The sequence below is a fragment of the Etheostoma spectabile genome, chromosome 8 (genome assembly GCF_008692095.1).
Source record: "Etheostoma spectabile isolate EspeVRDwgs_2016 chromosome 8, UIUC_Espe_1.0, whole genome shotgun sequence".
NCBI classification, from domain to species: domain Eukaryota; kingdom Metazoa; phylum Chordata; class Actinopteri; order Perciformes; family Percidae; genus Etheostoma; species Etheostoma spectabile.
This window is the reverse complement of record NC_045740.1, coordinates 21892343-21919655: the sequence shown is the minus strand read 5'-3', so window position 1 is coordinate 21919655 and position 27313 is coordinate 21892343. Positions and strand designations below refer to the sequence as shown.

Genomic DNA, 27313 nt, shown 5'->3' with positions numbered 1-27313 from the left:
TTTTAGTATTTTTTGCTATTATTTTTATTAACAACTTAAATATTTCATAAACAAGGGGAATACATGTTCAGTTTCTTTGACTCTCTGTAACAATACACTTTAGTCTTTGCAAAAAACCATTTAAAACAATTCACATTTTAGCAGGCTGCGGCCTACTTTCAAAAGCATCTAAGCACTAAGATTGAGTGTCTTTATTTTGAACAGGTGTACTTTGTAGTAATAAGAAAGTGTTTTGATGATGTGTCTTATGTATTAATACACTAATGTATTGTTGTTTGTTGATAGTGCAGAAGTGCTTTTCGGATGCCACGCTTTGATACAGCAGAGCTTTTCACTCAGTTAACACAAATACTTCCTTATCTATATGCAATCCTGACAAGCATAAATGTAATTTGAACACACATCCGTTCATTTCCAGTGCAAATTATTAAAATGGAAAACAGAATAAATTAAGAACACAACAGCAACTGAATGTGTGTATTCATCACTCCTGAAAAAAATCCTTAACACTCATATTATCATGAGGAACAAGAATAAATGCTATGTCTAAAATGTACTGTATACTCTCAAATATCATATAACTGTGATAACTAGTGCAAGTTCACTTGTAATACACCACAGCTTGTTTTTTTCTATGCACAGAGAAGGAGGGTCTGCCACAAAAATGTTAAATGCTGGAGGCAGTTTGCATTAGCTTTTTCATTTGGCAAATCCAATATGTCTCGATAAAGCTACACAATATGAACACGGCTCTGAGTTAGTCTTTCTTAAGCGCATTTTGAAACCCTCAATATCGCATCTGTCGGGAATTTCTAATCAAACTTAAGCAAATATTTGTCCAAAGTTAGGATGTTAGCAGTTCTTATATTGATGTTGATAAAATAATAGTAATTGGACTCATAATGATAAGTAGTAGTAGTAGTAGCCTAGTAACAGATTGAAAAACATGATCGAGAAAATACAATGCTCTTTTCAAAAAGCTAATGCAAATTGCTACCCCAATTTTTAGCCTTGCTAGCAGCAGCGTGTAGCTCTGACGTTGAAGATGCTGGTTGGCTGCTTATTCAGTTAGTACAAATCTTTTTCTAACCTGGATTTATAGTTCTGCGTGTAGCTACGACGTTTAGCTGTGATGTGCAACTACGACGTATAGCTACGACGTGTAGCTACGACATGTAGCTTTGACGTGTAGCTACGACGTGTAGCTTTGACGTGTAGCTTTGACGTGTAGCTACGACGTGTAGCTACGGAGCCATCGTAGCCTTGCCGGAGGCTAAGTTGTAGCTGACGATCTCCTTCCCAAAACTAAAAATACAGGTTGAAGATTTTATCTGACCCAGTGTTAAGAGCTAGCAGGGCTTTTAGACTCACAGGCTAACGTTATCCATTAATACTCACAGTTGCTGTATCCTACATTCCTATGGTCATCCATGTATTGCAATTGTGTGAGTTCTCACAGTTCTGTACAGTATTGCACGATTCAACTCATCTCCAGGAAGTTTTTGCCAAAAGAATTTTTAGCATCAAGTTAACCTTTAAACTGTTGCCTGCAACCAGTGCTGAGGACTAATATTTTACATCAAATGGTTATTGATCATCTTTAGCAATCCAGAATAATTCATATGCATTTCGTCAAGCAGGTATTCATGGTTCTATAACAGATTTAATTCTCAAGTAACCACCTCACCATACATTTAATTAAACACAGTCAACCATAATGTAATCTTTTAACAGACTGGCTCCTGGACAGTTGAGTATTATTTTTTTATTTCTCTCGCTCTCTCTTTCTGCTTTACCGAGTATGAAAAGTAACATCCCACTGTCTTGACTTTCTATCAGGGTTTTCTATGTTCCATGCACACCCAAGTCTTAACTCAACGTGTGGCCTTTTAGTAGCATTCAGAGACATCATGTCTCCAAGTCTTAATTTTGTTTTTGAGTTTTGGAAAACCCTGTTATTGAGGCCAGTATCTCTTTTAGGCATGCATGTGTAGAGCAACAAAGTGTTGGTCATCTACAAACAGAAAATATATGACCTGTTGTCATAACTTTATATAGTAATAAAGAACGTGCAAAAATGCAGTGGTGTTCATGGTTTTGTCAAATGAGAAGTCTATCTTTTAATATTTCCTTTAAACTTCACATTTAAATGGACAGAAGAGAAGTAACTCTATGTCTCTGGCTACATGTCAGGCCTGTGCAAAGATACATTAGATGGGTTCTTCAGTGTGTAAAACCTCCTTTTGTGATATGTTTTAAAAACCTTAACAGATTTTAGAGTGGCTGGAATCCATGTTTTTTACTAGAAGAACCTTTCATATCACGGAAGGCTAACTCACCTCTGATCTATCTTAACACATTTATCGGGATTTGAAATGCATGAAATATATAAGGAGCACTTACATTTTCCAAACTCTTACACATACTGAAAGAAAATCACATAACTTGTAATATACAGTGTGCTACATTGCCCCCCAAGATAGGTTTCACTTACAAATACAGTATTTTTTGTAATAAGGATAAAATAATAAAAATATTCATTTGTACAGCTGTAATTGATTCTTTATACAGTAGAGGAGGAAAACGTCACTTCCACAAGCAGAAACTCCCTCTCAAACAAAGACTAAAGTGCTGGAGCCAAGAATGCACCGTCTGCATCCAGCTGGCTTTTATATTTTATGTTAGATTTTATTATGTGAAAACACACTGGTTTGTTTGGGTCACTTATGTAAAACTTGGAGCAGTGTCTTTCCTCATGCTGACAGCAGTGATGCCCACAGAGCCGGTGGCTGATAGGCCCAATGGCAGTCAGCTGGACAGGAAATATAAGGATACATGCTTTTTCATTGCTGCATTTCGTAGGTATGTGAATGTAAAAGAAAGAAAGTAAAGCCACGTGTAGGAAACAGCCTGGCAGGGCCGTGGGCTCAAACCCATGCAGATGATAATGAGGAGGACAGTAGCTTCTGTGGCCTGAGGAGAGAAACCAGAAGAGGTGACAGGGTCAGGCTTCAGGCTTGCACAGCATCTCCATAGTTACACATGAAGGAATGGGGATGACAAAAACAACTGATAACTGAATACTCTGACATTTTAAATGAAAACACACCAGTGATGCTGTACCCTCATTGGTCCACACTGAGGGTACAGAGTTCATCTCTCCCTAAGCAAATATTATAGGACACTTATTCAAGAGAGAGTTAATTACCATTGAATTTCCAGCATAGGTCTGGATTTGTTCAATTCTTTGTTAATAAGATACCTAAATACCATATGTACAGATAGTAATTGCTGTGTACATCCCACCTCTCCATATTGATAGTATAATGATCCCTACCTAACGTGACAAAACTGTTCCTTGTGTTTTCTTAGGGCGTTGTTACACCTATAGTTTATATGCTCCGGTCCTAATAAGTTAAAGAGTTTGTAAAGTTGGAGCATTTTCCCCTTGGTTTAGGTTTCATTTCACATGGAGAAAAATCCAAGCGCCAAAATGCAAAAGAAAGCGATGGTTGAGTTTAGGAAACGTGACACGCGGGTTGGGTTTAGGAAAAGAAGAAGGGGGTTGGCTTTAGTGAGAAAACAAACCGGAGGTTGGGTTTAGGAAACATGACCCGCGGGACACAATCTCTAGTCTCCTGGATTTAAGTCCTGTAAATTCACACGCCATCGCAAGGTAGTGTAAGTCAATGGAGGCCAAAGGGTGTTGGAAAACCCGCTAAAAAGCGAGTATAAGGCTTGATAACACACAAATAACGGCATACAAATTGGCGTGTCATACATATGCCGTTTAATGAGATCATTCTGTCATCAAGCAGGTCTCGCAGGTCTCGGTACGCTTGTTTGGTCCGCTTTTGGTGTGCAGAACAAAATGAGGCATGTGTAAAAGCATTATTCTGCATCATAGACTAAGGGTGTTTTCACACCTGTAGTTCCTTTGCTCTGGTCCAAATCCGTTGATGCCTTTATAAAGTTGCAGCATTTTCCCCTTAGTTCGGTTTCGTGGCACACAGGGGAAAAATCTTCGCTCTTCTTTTCTTTTCTGTCTCCAACTTTAGCGTCAGCTGGTTTGACCACTGAGATGTGAGTCTTTTTTTTGTGGGAGAAACATTGCAAGCTGCTACACTTTGCAAGTTCTGGCAATATCAGATTGTAAAGCACAGATGACTACAGGAGCCATTTAGCTAAAACTAGCAGAGTACACCTGGTAGTTCTTACCACAAATGAAACTGAAGCGTACCAAAGTTTGTATGTATCCTATTCTGGTTGTTTTGGTCTATACGATGTGATTGCTGCCTTCACACCTGCCTAAAGGAACTGCACCAAGGGGGTAAACGCTCCAGGGTTTAATTCAACCAAACAAGCTGCAAAATGGCAGGTGTAAAACCTTTGCCTGAGTTTTGAAGTGACTTCTTGTGTTCCTAACCTGTATTCGGGTTGTGTGTGAGTTGTGCTATTGTGTTGTTGTGTTGTGCTCTTTTCCTGCTGGAACCAGTAACTGTGATAATTCAAGTCAATTTATTCTATTTATGATAACACATGTGTTTTTGAAAACCGTGATTTTCCCTCCTTTGTTCTCAGAAACAACATCTGTCCACACAAGCACCATTTAAATTAAATCTCTGTCGAAATTAAAATAAGAAAAGGCATTAAAAGCACCGTCAAGAACATGTCAAGAACAACCTTAACCCTACAGCCATGTTGGCTAATCACACAAAAGAAGAAGATGTTTGGCACGTTGCCAGAAGCCTAAAAAAAAAGCTATTACCAGAAGAATACTTGGCTGCAATGGCGCATTGATCGCTCCGTGGGGCATTTTGACGCCTCCATTTCTCAATATAGTGGAAGTCTATGTCACGACACAGTCTTTTCCTATTGGCTGTTTTGGCCTAGCAACAGGCTGAGATGGGTGTGCCTTAACTGCATTAGACTTTACAAAAGAGAAAGTTCAGGACAGAAAGAGTAGGAAGAAAGCCATGTGTTTTTGAAACGGCGTAACAAATCCTCCCTTTCCCCATCAAGTCGCGTTAATGTTTTCTCCATGTCTTAAATGTCTACAAATGAACTGACATCAAGGGTAATCAATGCTGGTTGGAAGACGCAGCAGCAGTGGAGCCAAGTGACAAGCAGGCCCTCTACTTTACCTTCAGCCTGGCGGGGCTAGCGCTAGTCTCTGGAGTTTCATATGTACGAGTAAATAAAGCTCTGGAAGCCCTAAACATAACGATAATATCAAGTTCCCAGAGTTGTGGTTGTGCGGTGACAACTAACTGTACATTTGTGTGAAGACAAGTAAAAAGTCCTGATCGCAAGGTTAGAACCAGCAGGAAAGTAAGAAAAGTATGTATTCATGACCCATTTTTTAATATTATTTCAAAACAGTAGGAAACCATTGGAACCCGCTTCACTCCAGGGGAAACCAATAGTCAGAAAGCATTTAAAGACACTACCACATTGTTGGCTAAGGTGTTTTCATGAGATTTGTTGACATACAAACTATACAATATCACTATCGTTCCTCTATTAATGAATTAGCACTAAGATTAGAAAGATTTGTTTGCTCCAGATGATGTTACACTGACCACTTCACTAACAGACCAAATCACAGGACTGTTACAAACCCTTCAGAAAAGACCATCCAGATCGATCACTGTTCCTCACAGCCAGTAGCTGGAAAAGCCTCCACTTCCTGGTTCTGGAACATGTACTGTGAAGGAAAAAACACATGCACACATACTTTAACCCTAACCCTTAATTTCATAACAAATAATATAATATTTGTGCTGTTTATAAGCTGGATTTCTATTATCCAACATCTTTATCATTTGTTCATGCAGCAGAATGTAATGGTTATGTGTTAGAAGTCCTGTCCCCTCATGCAGAAGCTGGGTTGCCAACAAATGCACCAACAACATTAAGGTCACCCCCCGACCCATGATACAGCGCGTTTTGCTCTACTTCGTTGCTAATATAGGTGATGGTGTAGGTCATCTGGCAATGAGGCCAGGGATGATTCAAACTAGTAATGGGCAATATAAACAAATAGTTTGCACTAAAGGAAAGAAACCCAATACTTTAAGCTTTTTTTTATTAAAGTCTCTGCAACTAGCGTACTTGAATTTTATTCATCTGCAACATTACGTTGTATAGTTAAAGTTTTGCACAATAAATGTTCTTAAAACTACATTCTATGTTTCTTTCTCTTTAAAAAAAAACACATTTAGCAGTTTGGATTTCCTTAGGGTCTATGTAACTTGGTCTGAAATGGTTATATCCTTTATATATCGTGATCTATATCAATATCGCAAGAGGCTGCAATGTATATATCGCAATATGGATTTAAGGCCATGACGCCCATCTGTAATTCAAACCCACTTAGACCGGGTGGCTATTTTCCAAAAGCACATCAACACACATTTTAATTTCCACCACATCCTCTTGCGTTAAATTGCTTCTGTTAAGCTACATTAACTAGTCAACAGCTCTCGCTGGGTATATTTGGCTGGTGCAATTGTGACGCAGTCAGGCAAGAGAGGAAGACAAGGCGGAAGAGAAACAGCAGCAGTAATGAGGAACTGAGGATAAAGAGAGATAGAGATAAAGTAAATAGATAGAAAGAAAGAGAACAACAGAATGAGAGAGAAACAGAATGAGAGAGACACAGAGTGAGACACAAATAGTGGAGCTAAGTCTCCAGTCAGGTGCCGATAAACCATTGCAGAAGGATGGGGCGCAATGAGATGATTTATAATTAAAAGAGTGTCAGTCAAATCTTATCGGTGGATATGAGGAGACGGCCGAAGATGAGTTCAAGAGAGTTCAGTGATTGTATTTCACAACATAGTTGCAACAGCATAATCACTAGGGATGTGGGAGAAATTGATACAGCATAGTATTGCAATATTTTCGGTGGCAACACTGTATTGATACACAGATGCCAAATATCAGTCTATTATTATATATATTGTATATTTGTGTTGGTCAGTTTGATGAAACAGATGTTGACAAAGTTTCCTTTTGGGGACATCATTTGAAATTGGGAAAAATTTGAAGTTGGGTATAAAAGGTAATTAATTGCAATATATCCCAGAATATTTCAATATGTTTAAAATTGCACTAATATCGTATTGTGACATCAGTTTAGACATAATATTGCATTGGGAAGTGTCTGGTGACGGCTAATGATTTAATGCTAAGTGCATCAAGATAGATCGTGTTTTGTAGGCCTTTATTGACAGGACAGTTGAAGCACTGAAAGGGGAGAGAGAGAGGGATTGACATGCAGCAAAGGGCCGCAGTTCAGAGTCAAACCCGGGCCCGCTGCTTTGTGGGCGTCCGCTCTACCAACTGAGCTATCCTGGCGCACATAGAAGACTTTAAGCGTCAATAACAACGCCAAAGGCTGCTGACCAAGCGTTCGTATTTTACGCGATGGGAGTGAGAAAGTGTTGTGGTGTAGTGAGATGTCTACTGCACATAAGTGAAACACTTTTAAATGTTTCTACATGTTTTGGTTCAGTTTCAGGCTGTGCAGACAGACAAAGTTAGCAAGTAGCCGTTGAACGTTTACCGCTGTTCACTGCCAATGAAAAAAATAGTTCTCTCATGAGTTGGTGTAGACAAAAACAGACCTAAAGAGAGTGAGTGTCCATATGTGACATACATTTGCCAGGAGGACACAACCAAAACTCTAAATGAATGATCATTTTGCTCTGAGTCTGCTGAGTATGGGCAAGAGGCAACTGGTTGAATCATGTTCAATATATCAACTTTATAAGGTAATGCCAATGTTGTGTTGACAGCTTGTTGCGGTGCCTCTAAGTGGCCAAAAAAAGTTTATGCAGATTTAAAAACCTCCTCCCTAAAACTAGGCTCAATAGACAATGTAAAACTTGTGTCTAGACTAGTGTCACAAACATCTTGGGATGACAGTAAAGTAGTTAAGCAGAGGAGATGCTGCGTGATTAAAAGAAGCAGGTTACTCCTGAAATCCTCCTCCTCCAAGCTCTGCCCAAGTGCAGCTCTCACACTTTATGACTTACTGATTTGAGGTTGGACTCCATCTCAGTAAAGTTCCATTCAGTCAGAGGCAGGCTTAAACTAAAGGGCTACAGAGAGAGGAGAGAGAGAGAGAGAGAGAGAGAGAGAGAGAAACAGGAGTGAGAAAAACATTGTGTGTGGGTCAGTATGAAGGATCAGTTCAACTCATTGGCTGTTAAAGCAGTGACAGACACAACCACCTGTTTGAAATTTCAAATATTGGACACATCTGAATCTACATGCAGTTAAACAACTTGTGCAGTATATGTATATGTAGCACAGATCTACTGAACTGACATCCATAACAGTGCTGGTCCCAGCTTCCACAGTACTCTGCTGATGGCTCCTGAGCAACAGCTGCTGCAGCTCCTCCAGGCTCATGTCCACATTCTCCACTGCATCTGGAACTTCCACTCTGCAAACACACACACACACACACACACACCACACACCACACACACACACACACACACACACACACACACACACACACACACACACAGTAATATGTAATATATAAACACATACACACAGGGTCCCTAGCTCACTGCTGGCATTATCTTTGTGTACATTGAATTCTCTACAGTATGTCTCCTTATCTAGTTCGAGCAACTACCTGTCTAGGGCAGGTCTCTTGCTCCTCTTCTCCATCATTGAAGCCACAGAGCCCCTCCCCTCCAGAACAGACTGGACCATAGCGACGGGGAGAACAGGAGGTTCTGAGGAGCACACTTCACAAGAGGCGGTCAATGCTACAGCCTCTCCTCCCCCTAAGCTGCCTCCTTTCCCTCCTCCTCTCACTCCTGGACTTACTGGCTCTTCTTTGATTAGCATCATGCACTTCTCCCTGTTGGTAGAGTCAAAAACTGTGAGTCAAAAGATAACTGCAGTATGGTGGGTCAAGAAAACCTTGAAACAGGGTTAGTTTTGTTCACTTTGTCATGTTCTATCATGCTCATCGCCATTAGATATGCTCGCTATTGGTTTAATACATAAACACCAACTCATACTCACTGTGCTCTACTCTTAATACACTTTCTCGAGATAGACAGCACATTTTGTTGTTTCATGGTACAAATTGCCTACAAAAATGTTAGGATCCAATTTCCAAGACCTCTCCTACATGCTGCAATATATGTACAGGCTAATTGTGGGGGTTGCCCTTATGGGAAATAGTAATATTACAGTATATTGCATCACTCACCTAGTCTCATCAGGCTGCATCTGGAGGGCCATACTGGCCTGAGACATGTCAGTAACATCTGATATAATTGGTCCTCCTGTGAGCCCACTAGTAGAGCAAGAAGCAGTATCACTGGAAGGCTGAGGAAGAAGAGGAGATGACTGTGATGTGTGTTTGCTCTTGTCTTGTCTCTTTTAGTAAAAACTCTCTTTTGTAAACGTTTCCCATTTTGGGCCAACAGTGTTGCTCATTTACAATTAATACATATTCACGGCAGGCCTATACCGTCCTAAAAACAAAATAAAATAAATACATCCTTTGGTTGTTGAGAAAAATCTGAATCAAAGGACATTTGTTTTACTGTATAAAAATAATGTGGCACATGAAAGTATTTCCCTGAAAACAGTATGTAACATTTGCAGTAACTACAAAATGGAGCTTAAAACCAAGTCTAACCGCACTTTAGCTGTGCAGTTAATGTATTTTGGTTATGTAGAGTGGCCCAGGCAGCAATAACTGGATAATATCTGGGCTATAGAAACCCACCGTCGCACTTACTGCACTCTTACCGAGAAACAGACAACTAGACAGACTAAGCAACAGAGTCCTGTTAAAGCAAGGTGGTAAGATACAGTAGCAACAAGCTAGCCTTGGCTAAAGCTAAATGTACCCCTCTCAATAGCTCTCTCTCTAAGTAAAAAATATACCTTTTTGATTAACCAATATCTTGTAATTCAGGTTGATATCCACCATTTTTTACAGTAATGAGGCAGTAGCTAAATGTAGTTTTAATGGAGAGAAAAAAAGAAAGAAAAAAGCTAAATAGGTTTGGCTAACAAGCCTAGCTTAGTAGAGGAGCTTTGCTAGCTCAGCTTTTGACGTTGATGAACGTATATTATAACGTATAATAATGTATATTATTTGATGTGTTGTTTTTAAAGCTATAGATGTAAATCTCATATTTTAATGTATAGTGCACAGACACATAGTAAAACAAAGATAGAGACTCAATGTATATGAAACTATACTGTAAATGATTAAAATGTTGTTTCTTTTGGACAAAAAAGCTGGCAAAAGCATTCCTTTGACGGCAAAAGATCTGACGGTAGGGTGCCGAATTTGCATTTTATTAGGTGTCATGTATGGTAATGATGACAATGACATCTGGGGGTAAATAAAACAAAGTATGGATCAATTGAAAGTATCACAGCCTTTCCATCTGCTCAGCACTTTGCTTATCAATCTATCTCTGCCTTTGAAGGGCAGTGTGTATCGCTTGTGTGATTATTTTTAACAAACTTTACAAACTGGGAAAAAAAAATGTGTCAATTCGCTTTAGTCCAGGGCTTTAGTTTCTCCAGTCTGTTATAATCATACACAGCACAGCCATAGCCCTTCAAGTGTGTTACTGCACACTGGCTCCCTCTAGTGGTGCTATTACATAACAGCCAGACTGATGGCAGCCAATAAAAGACAAATTAAGTCCAGAAAATATATATTCACAGTGATGTAGTGGATAAGCCATGTCAAAGAAACAGATGAAATAAAAGTCTGAATGCTGAATGATACCATCTGTATTAGCAATGATGTGGGGTAAATCAACTGATTTCAACATGGTCAAGCAATTAGAAAGGCCAGTACCATTTGTGTGAAATGTGGAAGGTCAGCAACACAGTAGCTTACTTATCATAGTTCCCAGCAAAATGTGTCAACAACAAAAGGCCACAGAGCACTGACACTTCTACAAGACATTTCTTTTTGGTACATATAGAAAAACGTTTCTCATGACTCTAAAAGAAACAAATTAAGATGATCTCATTTGATGCATGTTTTACTGGACTTTAGGGATTATGAAGCACAGTGGTAAACACAGCAGATGTATCACTTTCATATTTTCTCACCGACTGGATGTAGAAGGGCTCATGCATGGGCTCCATTGGGTGACTATGGCTGAACTTGGTGGCAGGAGGGCTGGGAGAGCCATCGTCCAACATTAAGGGCCTAGAGACATTTGTTTTCAATCAGTTACACATTGGCAGTCAATCACAGTAGTGCATCATCATCATCATCATCATCATCATCATCATCAGAGTAATAATTAATCAATGAATAGAATTTGGTGCAGCGTGTATCACTTCTTCACCACACTTCTGTGTATCACTACTGTGTATCACTGTTGATGCTATATGTTGCTATCACATCATTTTGAATGCATGACAGCATTTGCGGTCCTCAACTCTCCGTGGAATTTGTACACTACACATTTAGAGCTAAGTTGTTGGTTCACATACATTTCTCTCAATAGCATGATACAAAAGTGACATTGAGTATGAATACCAACTTTTAGAAATGGTAAAATACCCGCAAAACTAATGCCATTCCCATCAGCTTCAACTAAACTTTTGTGTTTACTGATAATTAGCAAATGTTAAAATGCTAACCCACTAAACTAAGATGGTGAACATAATACACATTGCACCTGGTAAAAATCAACATGTTAGCATTGCTATTGTGAACACAATGGCACTTGCTGCTGATGTTAGCAACAACAGTTTCACAGAGCTTCAAGTCTTTGTTTTTTGGAGCATTTTTTGCCTTTTTAGATCATATGTTCATGTGGAGTATTGACAGGAAATGAGGGGGGAGAGAGAGGGCCGAGTGAGTCATGAGAGTAGGAAGATGATAAACACAGATGGTGGACATTCACAAAGATTAGAAAAGCTAGGCCATAAAACATGGGGTAAAATTGCATCTTTGCCAAGGTAGCGTACTAACCCTGAAATATATGTTTCTATAGCACTTTTGTGTTCCAGCGTGCCTTTCCTTTCTCATGTCGGCCTTGTTCACACTCCACAGCAAAGCTGAACCAGCATTTTACACACATAGGCTATAGCAGGGTCATGCACTCTGCTCTGCCTTCACTGTGTGTGCGTCGTGCGTGGGTCAGTCAGTGTGTGTGTGTGTGGGTGGGGTGTGGGGCGCGTGTCTGACTGACTGATTCAGCACTTGTCTCCATCACAGTGTTGTTGAGTTAGATTGTTCAGTTTGTCAGCTGAGCCAGCCCTTCCATCTGCCCCACGTGGCCTGTTTGTCTCACTTTTGTTGATTGCTCCACTTTTGTTTTGTGTGTGTGTGTGTGTGTGTTTTGTGTGTGTGTGTGTGTGTGTGGTGTGTGGTGTGTGTGTGTTGTGTGTGTGTGTGTGTGTGAGTGTGGGTGTGGTGCATGCATGCAAATGTATGTGCATTTTATAAACAGCTTTCTCTTTAGGCCCACAGTGCTGGGTGGGTTGGACTGCATCTGGCTGAACAGAAACTGAATCAGCTGGCAATGAAAAAGCACAACATGAATCAGCATTGTCCCAAACACACCCACACACACACACACACACACAGGAAAAGGGAAATAACTTGTATGACCATGACCCACCCTGTGCCATCCTAAGGGTCTGACACACGTTGAACCTTAGGATTATGGATTATTTTTGGATGTATGGATCTTATACTGTACTGTAATTGTCATATGCTGTATGACCAAAGAATCTATCTTTATTTATAATAATGTATAATTTTTGTAGGTTTATCTGATCTATGTTTTGTATGTAAAATCAAAGCAACTTGTAACTCTAGCTGTTGTTAAATAAATGATGTAAGGTAAAAAGAACTATATGTCACACAACTGCAGATCTGACTGGTTGCATCACTTATAGTAGTAGTAGTAGTGGTAGGTAACAGAAGAAGTGGTAATACCACTGAAATGTACCCCTGGATCATACCTTTAAATAGTATGAGTACATATTTAATAGGCTTCTCAGTGCACAACAAAGAAGAAAACATGCACATACTATTTCACTTGTTTCAACACAGATACACACACCCACACACACACTTACTTTGTTCATGACTTTCTGTTGCTGTGTGTGATTCTGTCTCAGTGAGACCACCTCTCTCCACAGCACTTCATTCTGCCTGCACACACGAGGAGGAAGATGTTAGAGGCAGGAGATTGATTATTGATCCCCAGTGGGGAAATTACAATTTATACTCTGTTTTGTTAGTAATCACTACACACAGGCCTGCAATACACACACAGGACCTATTCATGTACAAATGGAGAGATGTCAGAGTGAGTGGGCTGCCAGTGCTGGACCAACGCCTTGAGCACAAGAGCACCTGATGGTGCCCAGGAGGTGAACTGGAATTTCTCCAGCTACCAATCCACACTCCGTACTTTAGTCCATACAGGTACTTGAACAAGCAACCCTCCGGTTCCCAACCCAACTCCCTACAAACTGAGCTACTTCCCAATATAACCCAATAGATAGATAGTAGATAGATAGATAGATAGATAGATAGATAGATAGATAGATAGATAGATAGATAGATAGATAGATAGATAGATAGATAGATAGATAGATAGATAGATAGATAGATAGATAGATAGATAGAAGAATCATTGTAAAAGTTGTTTTTATTTCTACCTGGTTAGAAACCAGAAGCCTATTAAAGAAAGTAACTTGTTTTATAGGCAATCAGTGGATCAGCACTAACCATAGACTGTATATATATTTAATATTGACGGTCTATGGCACTAACACAAGAATCTGGGTACTTACATATTTTGTTTCTATTTCCTAATGATTGACATATTGATACACACATTGCAACAGTGGAATAGCCTCAAAATCTTTTCTTCCTAAAAATTCTGGCCTCGAGAACAGAAGTCCTTCCCTTTTATGGTGGATCCCATGGGACCTTAATCTTACAGTAATAAATAAAAATAAATATATATATATATATATATATATATATATATATATATATATATATATATATATATATATATATAAATATCCTCAATTTCAAAATATTTTGCAAGTTGAGAGCTGAGGCAGATTGTCCAAAGAAATTTAAAAATTAAAATAATTGCAGGTGTATTGTGCCAGTAGCAGCTTAATTAGCCTTGAGCTGTTACCATCATGCAGAGATGAGGAGTGGGCTACAGAGTTTTGGTAAGATCACTTGTGTCTTACTCCACACGCTCTTCCGAACCTAACCAATAAAAATCACTTGAGGCAAGTTAACAGATTTCACGCAGCTCACTCTTTAAAGCCTCAAAAGGCTAGAAAATTCTCTATCTCTCTAAAATTACCTGTGATTGGACAAAGTCTCCTGTGATGGGCTACATTTTCTAAAGCAGAGCCAATGAGAGATGCAGAAGTCACTTACACCACTTGAATAATACGCTTAAAAGTTAATATGGAATATGAAATTGCTTATATAAGCAAGCAGCTTTAAAACAACTAACCCAGCTTTCTAATTGAAAGGTTAATGGGATTAGCATGTCATTTAAATGTTGGTGTTTGACTAAGATATAAAGTATCGTGTATCGTGAAAGAATCAAATTGGGACAAAAGCAAATCGTCCCAGCCCTAGTAAATACAGAAGTGCGCGATATGAGACACAGCAAGTGTGTTTATACACAATTTTAGTTATCTTGCTACCTAAAGACACACGTTTTCTTGTTGAGAGATGTGAAGAAGAGCCTAACACTTATTTTGCTTTTCCCACTGTGTGATGGTAGCACGGTAGGTGGGAATTGCTCAGCTGCTATTGCCCCATCTAATTTTCTAGTAAGGTACTCAAGGGTATTGACACAAGCATAGGCCTGGAGAGAAATCCGAGGCTGGAATATTGGGAGGGACAGGTCTGTGTTTTTAGGATTGTCTTACAAGACTTCCAAGGATGTGCAAGTGCAGTCCAACCTTCAGAGTGAATTGAGGCAAAAAAAGAGCTTGAAAACTCAGCTGTGAGTTCTCTTTCTTTCTGTACTGCTTTTGCAGAAGGTCAATACATTCTATCTGTTTTAGGAATGGAGATTTTCTTTTCATCACGTGTGCACAAAATACTAAAGACAAAGGTCTGTGTCGGAATGTATTGTGAGAGAACATTGTCCTTGCCTACATGCACGGCTGTCCATGTGCACATGCACACATCTGGTCATCCTTTCTAAGAATGTGGTTATTGGTGTTTCTGTGTGTGTGTGTTTTAGTCAGGTGAGCAGGTGAACATTCTCTCCTCCCATTAGCAAACAATACAGAGCACAATGCAGCCTCACCACACAATAGACACACAGCAGCTATTTTGAGCAACAATAGCCTTTAGAGAAAAAAAAACTGTTCATGCACTGGGTGATTTGTTCCAATTTAGCAAGTGGAATAACATCTCTCACAACTCACAACTGTATTTTCTTCACAAAACATAAATAATCGTTGACATTAAGGTTTTTCTTTTTTTACAAAATTGTTACCCCATGACTTAGGGGACGACCTCAACTGTCAAATCAAATACGTTTTTGAAATCTGCTTGTAAAATATTTTGTACCAGATAATATTTTGTAACCTACCTGTGTCAAATAGACCTGAATTGAGAATTTTTGTTTTTATGTACACAACCTTCACACCATATCCGCATTAAACTGTAAGGGGGCCCAGGGGCAGAAATGTGTTGTAGGGCCCCTTTTGACCCCCATTCGTCACATGTGCACTCTGTGCATTGGGCATGTACTGTACTCTGTCTCTTCCAAGTTCCCATTGAGCGGAAATCAGCCCTGCGTTAAAACTACAAAAGGGGCTGTTTTGGTGAGACCGTCCTGTTCCAGGTACTGGTAAGATAACGAAATAAGAAGAGTACAGTACACACACTGCACACTATACATGGCAGATTCTATTATTTATTGAGACACCCTGACACCAACCAGTAATCCCGAATACTACCTGATCCTGGGTTTCCTATTTGAATTTAATGCCGAGCTATTTTATTCAACATATGCAAAATATTAACCAGTAAAACTAGACTTTAGGTCCCTCTACAAGACAGGGCCTCAAGATAATGTTATAATTCATTGCCTGTGTATTTGCAATCAACCAAATAATATACAACCAATCAATAGAAATTAAAGGTGGAACTTTCGAGGTCCCTGAGGATCTATAGATATAAAATCTCTCTACTCACTGTTTCATGTCCTGCATCTGACACTCCATGTTGTCCTGTTGTGTCCTGAGAAGCTGGACCTCATACAGCAGTTTACTGAGATCCTCCTGGCGAACTTTGGTCTCCTCACTCTTCACTATGGATACCTAAACACACAGTCCAGCCTAACTCGGTAACACACTCAGATACAGCACACATACAACCACACATTCTCTGTGCGTTTTGTGAGCAGAGAGTTTCTAGCCACACTAAGAGCATGGCTCTACGAATGGCAGTCTGTCCACTTTGGTTTTGACAACTATTGGGTGGATTGCCACCAATTTTGTTTGGACAGTCATGGTCCCCAGAGAATGGACCCTAATGGTTTTGGTGATCCCCTGAGTTTTCCTCAAGCGCCATCACGAGGGTAACATTTTGTCCACTGTTTTCAAAACATCTGTATCAGAAATATGGGTTTCTTCTTAGCCAAATTACCCAAAAGCAAGCACAATTGCAAGTACTTGATCACTGCTTTGATGGAATTTTGGATATTCAATTTTAACTAAACATTGACACACACACGTCTGTGATTATCCATCAACATAGGTTCCTCTAATATTAGCCCAAATAATTCATAATTTCAAAATTAGGAATCATTTCCTACGAATGAGAATTTCAAAAATAAGAGAAAAACTAGTGGTAATAAGGTGGTGTTAGTAATGTTAGTGAAAAAATCAAATCTGCCCCAAAAAGGAACAAAAACCTTAGAAAATGTGTCAGTAACAAAAACAAAAAAATGTTGATTTTTAATTTTGACCCAAGAGGACAACACAAGGGTTAAAAGACTTTCTGGTTAGTTTGCCTATTGGGACATTGTGTATGTGTGCATTTTTCCTGTGCGCGTCAATACCTTCCTCTTTATGTGTTCCAGCATGTGTTCATGTCCCTGGAGGAAGTACAGATGTTGGAACTCTGTATCGTCTCTCTCCGGCTTCACCAGACCGCTCTGCTCAATGTTCACCACCTTACGGAAACCGTCTAGACACACACACACAAGAGCAAACACACAAAGTATAAACACATACTGGAATTGAGGGGAGGAGAAGACAAGAGAAGACATAAAAAACAAGACAAGAAGAGTGGACTCACACATGTTGAGCTGTCGAACAAAGCTCGCCATATTATTGTGTTTAAAGTACTTTGGCAGAACTTCCTTGGCAAAGCGTCCCTGGTCAAACACATGGAAACTTGTCCCAGACTGAAAGTGAGAACAATCAGGAATGTAGTTAGTTTACAACATCTCCGCTCAAATCACATTCAGTGTCGACAGAGGGAACATTTATAGAGACAGAGCCCTGGAGCCTGTAACTGATGGATCAAGGTTTTCTTTTGGTTCCATTTCTAGTGAAATATTTTACTTTACAATCAACATGACACAACACTTGACTGGTCTGGTTAATCAACCTATCGTTTTCAGTGTGACTGAAAACCCATTTTTATCTTTGAGATGCTAAAACCTCTCAGTGAATGATGTATTGTGTCGTCAAAAACACTGGTCCAGAAAATCATTCAAACATCAAAGAAATCATTGTTCATGACCTGTTTAAATTATTATTAGTATTATTTTTTTTAAACGTTTAGGAGGGTCAAGTGATTGGCTTGACAAAGATGGCGGCTTAAGGTATAGCTCTTGGCACAATTTTGCCAAATAGTTGTGTTATATTAGCCTGACAAGCCAGACCTAAATCAAGAAGTTTGGTCTGGGAACTCACCATTGGCAGGGCTCAAACCGAGGGGCGGGAACTTACATTTGCTGCCACTAGAGTGCGTCTAGATTTCTAGGCTAGCGTCATATGGTTCAAACTCTGATATTCTATAACTTTGTGCTCGAATTAGTTATTTAAAGCAGAATTGCAAACAAAAACAAACCCTAACGCAGAGATATGGATGCCATTGCAGAGGCACTACTGGAGAAACAGAAAAGCTACCTCAAACCACGTTTTTCTCAGATTCAGTCTCAGATTCACCAGGTTGGGATTGACAGCGATGAGAAGCTAACTGCTATCAATGCCCAGCTAGCATCTCTAACTGCAAGCCTTGGCTCTCTCAGATTTGAAAATGTAAAAACTACCGTGAAAGCCACTCAATTACTCTTGACAGCCATGTTCATGCTTTTCAGGAGCTGGAGGTGGAGCTAGCTGATGTGGAAGACCGAAACCAAAGATGCAACATCTGCATTGTCGGGCTGAAAGAAGGGCTAAAAGGTGCTAATGCTATTCAACATCTCTCGTGTTCCCTGCCTAAGTGGCTCCCGAAATTGGCAGATGTTCAGATCAAGATTATGAGAGCCCACCAAATTTACAGTGATGGCCCAACGAAGAACACCATGACTAATCGTACGTTAATTTTCAATGTCCTCTGCTACACAACCAGGCAGGTGATCCTACAGGCTGTGAGGAAATCTCCACTTGTTGTCGGGGGCAGAAAGATTCGTTTTTTTCCCGGACTACAGCAACTTTGTACCAAACAATGGATTCAGCACGAGTCAAGGGTCTGGATTTTTCCTGATTTACCCGGCAACACTGAAGATCAAGGAAGGCTCCTAGTACAGAGCTTTCACCTCCACTAAGGATGCTGAGGATTACGATGGGCGGTCTGCGCCCCGTCCTCTTGTGGCCGCGGAGACGGCCGGATTCTATCACGGAGCGAGCCATGGATGAAGATCAGGATTAAAACAACTGCCTCATGAACACGGACTCTTGGTTTGTCTGAATCTCTGGATGTGTCCTAGTTTTATTGCATTGTTTTCTGGTAGGATTACAGAGACTGTGTTTTTTGAATGACACATCTGTACTGTTGAATATAGCGTGCACTCCATAGGTTAGTCAGCACACTACTAGACATTGTGTATTGTGCTTGCTATTTTGGGCTTTTTATTTCCTGTTTTTGTAGACAAGAAATGTGTTTATTTTAAAGTAAAAATTTTAAGTTAAAAAAGTAAATTTAGTGGAATCCGTTGCAGTTACAACCAGGTAACTACCCCCGTACTCTTGCCTTCCCTTTTGTGTCACTGTCTCATCTGTTTTTGTTACGTGTCTTACATGTTCTGTGTGTTTAGGGACTTGACTTTTGATGCATTGTTGTTTGGATTTAACAAAGTGAAAGGCAGTAGCATGTTGCATTTCCACATCTACTTAGGAAACAGTAACTACCCTTCTGAAAAACAGTAACTAATTGTTTGTTACCCTTCTGAAAAACAGTAACTACCCTTTTGAAAAAAGGTAACTAACCTTCTAAAAAAGGGTAGCAACCCTTCTGAAAAAAAACTAACTAATCATTTGTTACCGTTTTGAAAAAGAGTAACTACCCTTTTGAAAAAGGGTAACTACCCTTCTGAAAAACAACTAATCATTCATTACTCTTTCAAAAACAGTAAGTAATCATTAACTACCTATTTTTTTGTGTACCTTATTGTAAAGTGTTACCTCATATTATAGCAACATTTGGAGCATCCTCAGCCTTTTGGTAAGGTTACTGGGAAAACTCAGCCTAGACTAGTTTTAGTCTCCCCAAAACCAGTATCCTTTTTATATTACACTTAACCCCGAGTTGCCCCCGATGCTGCGCCATCGGTGTGTGAATGTGTGAGTGTTTATCTGATGAGCAGGTGGCAACTTGTGCGGCAGCCTTGGCCACAGTGTGTGAATGTGTGTGAACGATGAATGGTTCCTGTACTATGTAAAAGCGCTTTAAGTAGTCGTTGAGACTAGAAAATGCTGTATAAGAACATCCATTTACATTTACATTATTTGGATTCCAATCTGTATGAAAAGGAGCAGGGTTGTGCACAGACATTTGGAGGGGCCATTGCTCTAATCTGGACAAAAGGCAGCCCCCCTGCTCCCGTTCAGCCTTCAAAGATGGAGATGTCTCCAAAGAAACATAATTCTGAAGAAGTTCTACAGTATAATGTACCTTTAAGTTAAGAGGACTATTGGCCGCAGCATCAATCTTTTTTCTTATTGCGCTTTTACTGACATGTTCCTTTTATAGGAACATTCACCACACTAATTATGCAGAGCTCTATCTGATTTGTTGAGTGATGCTCCGCATGCTCTCCCTCCCTCTATGGTCTGGAGACTTGTGCTAGGCCTCATCTAGAATAGAATGATTAGAATCTGAATAAAGTTACTCATACAGTATACTGTACTTTTCACTACTAAAAACCTGAACACTGACACTGGTGCCGCCAGTTGACCTTTAGGCTGTGGCTGCACTCAATGATTCTGGTTGAGATAACTAATTTCATCATTTGGCAATTGGCACCCTATATAATATTTATGTGTGTATATATTATAAAGAACAGTTACAACATGACTACAGCTAATAAAAGTATTTTAGTCAACTGGAGCTTTTGATATACATAAAATAATAACTAATTCACATTGCTATACATGGCACAGACACAATTTACTGTGTATTTATTATTAAATTAAACATTTGTTTCAATGAGTTGTTAGCCTACTCCAACTTAAAGAAAATGCTTCTAAAAAAAGGCCTACATCACATAAAATGAATAATGTAGGATGGTTGCTTGACATTATCAAATACTTCTCTCACAGCTGGCCTGCTGGCAGTTTTAATCCAGCTCCGCAAAGTTGCAAATATATTTTAAATGCAAAGTTTATTACATTAATCAATTGGGACATTAATGTATCAGCTAATAACAAAATAAGGCGCCTTTGACGTTAACTTTCACGTATAACCCAGCATGATTCAAGAGCCAAGACTATCAAATCTGTGCCTTTCTCTTCTCTAAAGAGCACACACCAATGGACGTAACGTAGCTCCGTTAGCCTACTGCTGCTACAGCTGTCATTACCTTTGGTTGAAAACGTAGGATTTTACATTACTATAGCCAAGGCAATGCTGCTCGATGAGATGAAAACATTACAACCTGAAGCTGCATAATAACATGATACTATTTATCCCAGTACCTTTTGCACTGTGTTCCACATTTAAATAATTTTTATTGGTCTCTTCATTGCATTCATCTCTCTACATTGTTTCTGTTTAGAGTATATATATTAGTGTGTCTATATTAGTGTGTATATATTGTTTGTTGGGTTGTTTGTTTTGAATGTGTAGGCACATTGTGAGCAACTATGCTCCAAATGAAAATTTCTCGTATGTGTCTTCATACCTGGTCAATAAAGCTGATTCTGATTCTGATTCTGCATATCACTCAAAGCTCAACTGGATTTTTTTGTTGACTATACACAGGGCGTTTGTCATCATCTTGAAAAACTTACGTGAAGGCAGAAGGGCTTGGCTTTCCCTCTTTCATTTGCTCTGCTCCATGTGTGAGAATACGAACAAAGTCACGTGACTGGGGGCTGAGGGTATTGCTCAGGGCATGATTGGAGGTTATATAGCGATTTAATTTGATTTAACTTTAGCAATGATTGGCGTATTATCGTAATAATGCAGCCACCACAGCAAAACAATTCAAAAAGAAAGAAAGAAAAATGTGTTTAGGCTCTTCATCAGCTAAGCCAATCAGGGTAAACGGGCAGTTGCCCGGACAACAATAGCCTGTACCTGTGTACGTCCCTGAATCTGAGGTTACTTTGGATAAATCCCACTGTGGCAGCTGGTTGTATCAGCTGGACTTGCCTCAGTTGTCAGCAGAAGAATCAGCTAGCTTGGACAAATAGATTACTACTGAAGAATTAAGGGTGGCAGTACAGAGTATACAAAAAGTAAAATCACCGGGCTTCGACGGTATTCCTCCCTCCGCAAGTCTATGCAAGTTTTTGGGAACATTTGGGCTCCTTCGTTCTTGACATGATTAACTTCTCTACTGAAAAGGGTGAATTCTCAAGAGATGTTAAGGCGAGACACCGTGTGCAAAAACACTGTTTACTTTCCACTGGTCACTTTTGAGATTTTGGGCTACTTGTCTTCAATAACATGTCTTCTTTCAGACTTGTGGTGAAACAAAGTCCAAAACACACATTAGGTCTTTATTTTACTACAGTGTGTCTGTTTGCATCTGTAGATTTCTCCTAAATTCAACAAAAGTTGGCGTTCTAAATCATCCTGCTGCTCCACAATTGCTCTCTGCACCCTGTCATCTCATGTACCGTTAAAAAATCTCTCTCTCTTCATTTTGTCGGATCTAAATATGGTCCTTTTTTATTAGCAACCAATCGTGATCGGTGGTTTGATTTGTCCTAATTAAGCAGGGACAGGGCTTAAAGTTAATATCAATCAGCAGAATTGTGGTTTCTGTAGCAGTTTGCGGTGTGCAGTCCCTGCACAGAAGATACATTCAGGCAAAGTGTCAACACATCTAGACGTCTTCCGGAACGATGTGGCATGTGATGTGTGATCATCACATGTCATATATTAAATAAATAGGTGTCACATACATACTATACTTTACTGATCATGATACAACGACATCACAAAACAATTACAATACACAACAGTTACAGTTTTTGTATAATGTAATTACTGTATAATACTAAAGTGGTTGTGAGTCCCTCAGGCTGTGGCAGGCAGATCCATATTAAGCTGCCAGTGGAGCTGCTGTCCCTTGTCCTAGGATAATTTACAGCTTCTTTTCTGGTGTTAACTTTGGGAAGTTTTGTTTTTTTGGCTATTTTTTGAAGGTTTATACATCTTAGTGAAGATACTTTTTTTTACAGTGTAGGAGGAAGTGCATCTCTGTTGGTGACCCAGTTGGTGGTTACGGAGCCTGTATTTAGTTAGGATCCGTCAGGGGACAGGGCAGCATTCAAGGAGGTGGGTGAGCTCAACCCATACAAGACTGGGCAAGAAATAGTCAATCTTGATCGCATAAATCACGCTCAAAAGCACATGGGCACAGCGCTGAGTGTTGATTAGGTCAGGGTAAGCTCACTGCCAGGAATTATCACAGGGGGGCTATTCTAAATAGACAAGGGTCACTGGATCAAATGAAGGAAGACATATGGGCAGGTCTCCATATCTAGTGATGAAAATCCCACGCACACTAGGTGTAATGCATCCTGGTGTTGGTGCAGGAGAGCAGAGGAGAATGGGGGGAAAAGCCAGAGAGCCATAGGCTGCACACAGGAAACTTTTTATCACGGGAGGTGGGTCAGAAGCTCATCCTTGTGTATCACCGGTTATCCAGTGACAGCCTGCTCAAGCGCAGGCAGCAACCCAGAATGCCAACGCATGCCTCAACTCAGTCAAATGGGCACCATGTCCAAAAACAGTCTGTGTGGGGAAAAGCAGGGTTGAGGCTGCAGCCAGTATGGGTATTTCTTTATGCAGTGAGGGTGCCTCTGCCATGCTGGCTGTGACGGAGAAATTGTAGCTTGAGAGCACAGTCGGGACTGTCGATGTAGGATGGCGACATGGTTAGGATCTCAGAAGCCAATAGTGTCCACTCTGCTAGTGCAAAGTAGAGCCATAAAAGTGTGAGCTCAGCCAAAAAGGTGAAAAGACACCAGCAGGAGATGGGAGAGGCCCCTACATATGTTGCTGGCATGGATACGTAGACTGTAAACTAACTTGGGGAAACTTGGCTGTGTGATCATTGTGTTCTGTCAGTCTGAAGTTTCCATTTCTCAAGGCTATTGGCAGTGTTTTATAATTAAGCAAAAGGAGATATTCATAATCCCTCTGTAAATGTATTTTCATTGAATAAATCAACAAAATGCAAAAAGAATTTTGAACCTTATTTTTTTCAATGTTGAGATTTTTTCGCTTCAAACTATATGCAAATGGTGCTGGTAAGGTGGGAGATTTGTACAGGGTAAAAGGGATTCTGAATAAGGAAGGCTATCACTCCATTTTGCAACGCCATGCCATACCCAGTGGACAGCGCTTGATTGGAGCCAATTTCATCCTACAACAGGACAATGACCCTAAACACATCTCCAAATTGTGCAAGAACTATTTAGAGCAGAAGCAGGCAGCTGGTATTCTATCGGTAATGGAGTGGCCAGCGCAGTCACCAGATCTGAACCCCATTGAGCTGTTGTGGGAGCAGCTTGACCGTATGGTACGCAAGTAGTGCCCATCCAACCAATCCAACTAGTGGGAGCTGCTTCTGGAAGCGTGGGGTGCAATTTCTCCAGATTACCTCAACAAATTAACAGCTAGAATGCCAAAGGTCTGCAATGCTGTAATTGCTGCAAATGGAGGATTCTTTGACGAAAGCAAAGTTTGATGTAAAAAAAAATCTTATTTCAAATACAAATAATTATTTCGAACCTTGTCAATGTCTTGACTCTATTTTCTATTCATTTCACAACGTATGGTGGTGAATAAGTGTGACTTTTCAGGAAAACACAAAATTGTTTGGGTGACCCCAAACTTTTGAACGGTAGTGTATATGCATATTTTTCCAGTCTTGTTTCTTCATCGTAGTTTTCTGTAAAATAGTGTTTAAAAATCTTGTCTCGATTTCGTGAAGCCAATCTTGTGTCTCGTGGCGTGAGCTGAGTATCTCGTCACACTACTTGTAACTTGAGTTTGTCAGTGATAATGTTCTACATCACCAACTTTACTGGATGGGTACTCTATGTGAAATCATGCCACCCAAGTGGTCAAAGGAGTAAGAAGGTAATATATTTTCACCAGAGCGCAGGATCTATTCATCAACAGCCAAATTCAGCTCAGTCAGCCAATTAAACAGACTCTCTCTCTTTCTCTCTCTCTCTCTCTCTCTCTCTCTCTCTCTCTCTCTCTCTCTCTCTCACTCACTGTCAGTGATGAGTCATGCACTCTCTCTCTAACTCCCAATGTTACAGTCTTACCAAACAACTGTTCTGTTTTACTCTGAAAATCTGTATTGTGTAACGTATTGGAAATTCTTTACATCGGGAGATAGCAAAACCCATTTGTACAAGAGGTGGGATATGTATCCAGTTTAGACAATTCTAAAAAGACGTTGCTGTTACCTTACGTGGTCATGCTCACTTTCCTACTAACAGTCTGACAATGCAACAGCTGATGCTGCACACTCTAACTACACATGTCACGAGTCTATAAGAGTATCTGTCTGTGTTTGTCTTCTGAAAAAGAACCCGAGAAGCTGTCCTCTTCCTGTTCATCACTGTAGCCTGGTCTTTATGACACACATCTTATCTTTCACAACTCATTCTAGAGGACAGAGATAAACACACGGACAACCCACGTGTGGTCTCGGTTTTCATCTAAACAGCACTTTTAAAATTCACTCACCAAAATGATGCATTTTGAAAATAATTACACAATGATTAACTACTTCTATTTTCTCACATAATTGAACATGTAACTGCTCACTCTGGTTTAAAAGGTCACAAGTGAAATGCTAATAATGTTGTTCTGCTTTGTGCTTTGTTTGGTTGGTAATGTTTTTAGTTCTGTGCCGTGTCGTGCTAAGTTCTGCTCTGCTTGTGTTGCCTATTTTCTTGTTTATTTGCATTTTAAAATGCCTTTTTAACACTGAGGTCAAAGGACCACTGATGAAAAATAGCCTTTTTGCTAATTCTGGCATTTTTAACACATGTGTAATGATGTGTTTTATTTATCTGCACTGTCCCCTTCTTAAATATACTGAATTGAATTAATTGTAGAATGTAAGTGTCACATAACAATGCCATTTTAACACCAATAAAGCACACTGTATTTGCAGAGGATAAAAAACAATTAAACAGATCCCACGCTTACAGTAAATGCAGACTCACAACCTGACAAACAGAAAAAGTGTTTTTTTATAAATGTATTGTGATGGCTTATTACTGTAGAATACTGTAAAATGTCAATAATAAATGGGTAACCAACCAATAATATATTCATTTATAAAAAACTGGAACTCTTCATAAGTACAATAAAAGTAAAGTACTTTACTTGTTGTAAAGTGGTAGTTTTCATCTTTTTTACCTCATCAGACAGGCTGTACACACGTGTTCAGATAAAACTCTAAAGTAGGGTAAAAGAAAGAAATAGGATTTTACATGATCCCATTTGTTTTTGGGATCTCTTACAGCAGTATCTAGTTGGGCCAGTAAAACAAGCTGCCCTAAAAACACAGGCCAACAAACATTAGCGTCATCAATTGGCTTTTATGTGTTTATATGATAAACCATATTCATATTAGAATACAATAAACTACAAATTAAACCTGTGGGTACAGCTTTTCTTTTTCTCTGGGAATATTCTGCTTCTTGAGTTAGCATGCTAAACAAGTGAGTTGTTGACAAGCTAAACAAGTATGGAAGTAACAGTTTTGTTAGAAAGGTTAAACAAGTATGTACTAGCTACAACGGTAATGCAGCTAGTTAGCAAGGTGAACAGATATGGAAGTAGCAGTTTTGTTAGCCAGGTTAAACAAGTAGCCATAAGCTAGGGTCAACGGTAAATGCAGTTAGTTAGCAAAGTGAACAGATATGGAAGTAGCAGTTTTGTTAGCCAGGTTAAACAAGTAGCCATAAGCTAGGGTCAACGGTAAATGCAGCTAGTTAGCAAGCTGAACAGGTATGGAAGTAGTATTAGCAATTTTAGCAGTTTTGTTAGCAAGGTTAATGTTAGTAACGTAAGCTAGCTAGGCTTAACAGTAAATGTGTTGTTTTTTTGTTCAAGTTCATTATCCCTAAAAAGTTAGTTGTTTGCTTGCTGTTGCTGAAACAAGCCCTGTGAATACTCTGTATAATTTAGTCACAACTTATCATAAATGCCTTGTGTGATGCAGTAGCTAACGTTTGCTGATCATTTGATCTAAATGTGCTGTTGCTTATTGGAGAACAGAGGGCAGATGATGGACACAACAGTGTGGTAACTATGGAAGATGTTGATGGTTAAGAGTTATGATTTTTTTTTGTAAACAGAAAATTAAATTCCAACAGAGTTTCTACAGTATCATGTACAGTAAGTTTTGAGGACTGACTCACAGCGCTCCAGCAAATGAGGTGGTTGGTATCTGGATCCTCCACCAGGGTCCACAGCTTAGTGAGAAAGGCTGGAACATTGCTGGCGTAGCTGCCATCTACACCCATGGCACCTGGAGACTCCTGCATACTGTCACCTGTCCACTGCCAAGATGGCTCACAACAGGAAATCAAATGTGTGTGTGTGTGTGTG

General features: G+C 39.6%; 1 protein-coding gene across 2 annotated transcripts; it reads right to left on the bottom strand.

Annotated features, from left to right (window-relative positions):
- Positions 1 to 27249, bottom strand: hsf4 (heat shock transcription factor 4). 2 transcript variants are annotated; one of them, XM_032523624.1, is made up of 13 exons: positions 27124 to 27249; positions 17342 to 17450; positions 17103 to 17230; positions 16235 to 16359; positions 13114 to 13189; positions 12478 to 12545; positions 11125 to 11224; positions 9245 to 9363; positions 8657 to 8887; positions 8338 to 8455; positions 8043 to 8108; positions 5621 to 5707; positions 1 to 2977 (listed from the first exon to the last, which is right to left on the bottom strand). In XM_032523624.1, the coding sequence occupies exons 1-12, from the start codon at positions 27247 to 27249 to the stop codon at positions 5648 to 5650; spliced, it is 1326 nt and encodes a 441-aa protein (XP_032379515.1). In that variant the 3' UTR covers positions 1 to 2977; positions 5621 to 5647. The 2 variants fall into 2 exon arrangements, with proteins under 2 accessions (XP_032379515.1, XP_032379516.1); XM_032523625.1 differs by having other exon boundaries at positions 1 to 2973; positions 5622 to 5707.
- Positions 27250 to 27313: the final 64 nt, after the last annotated feature.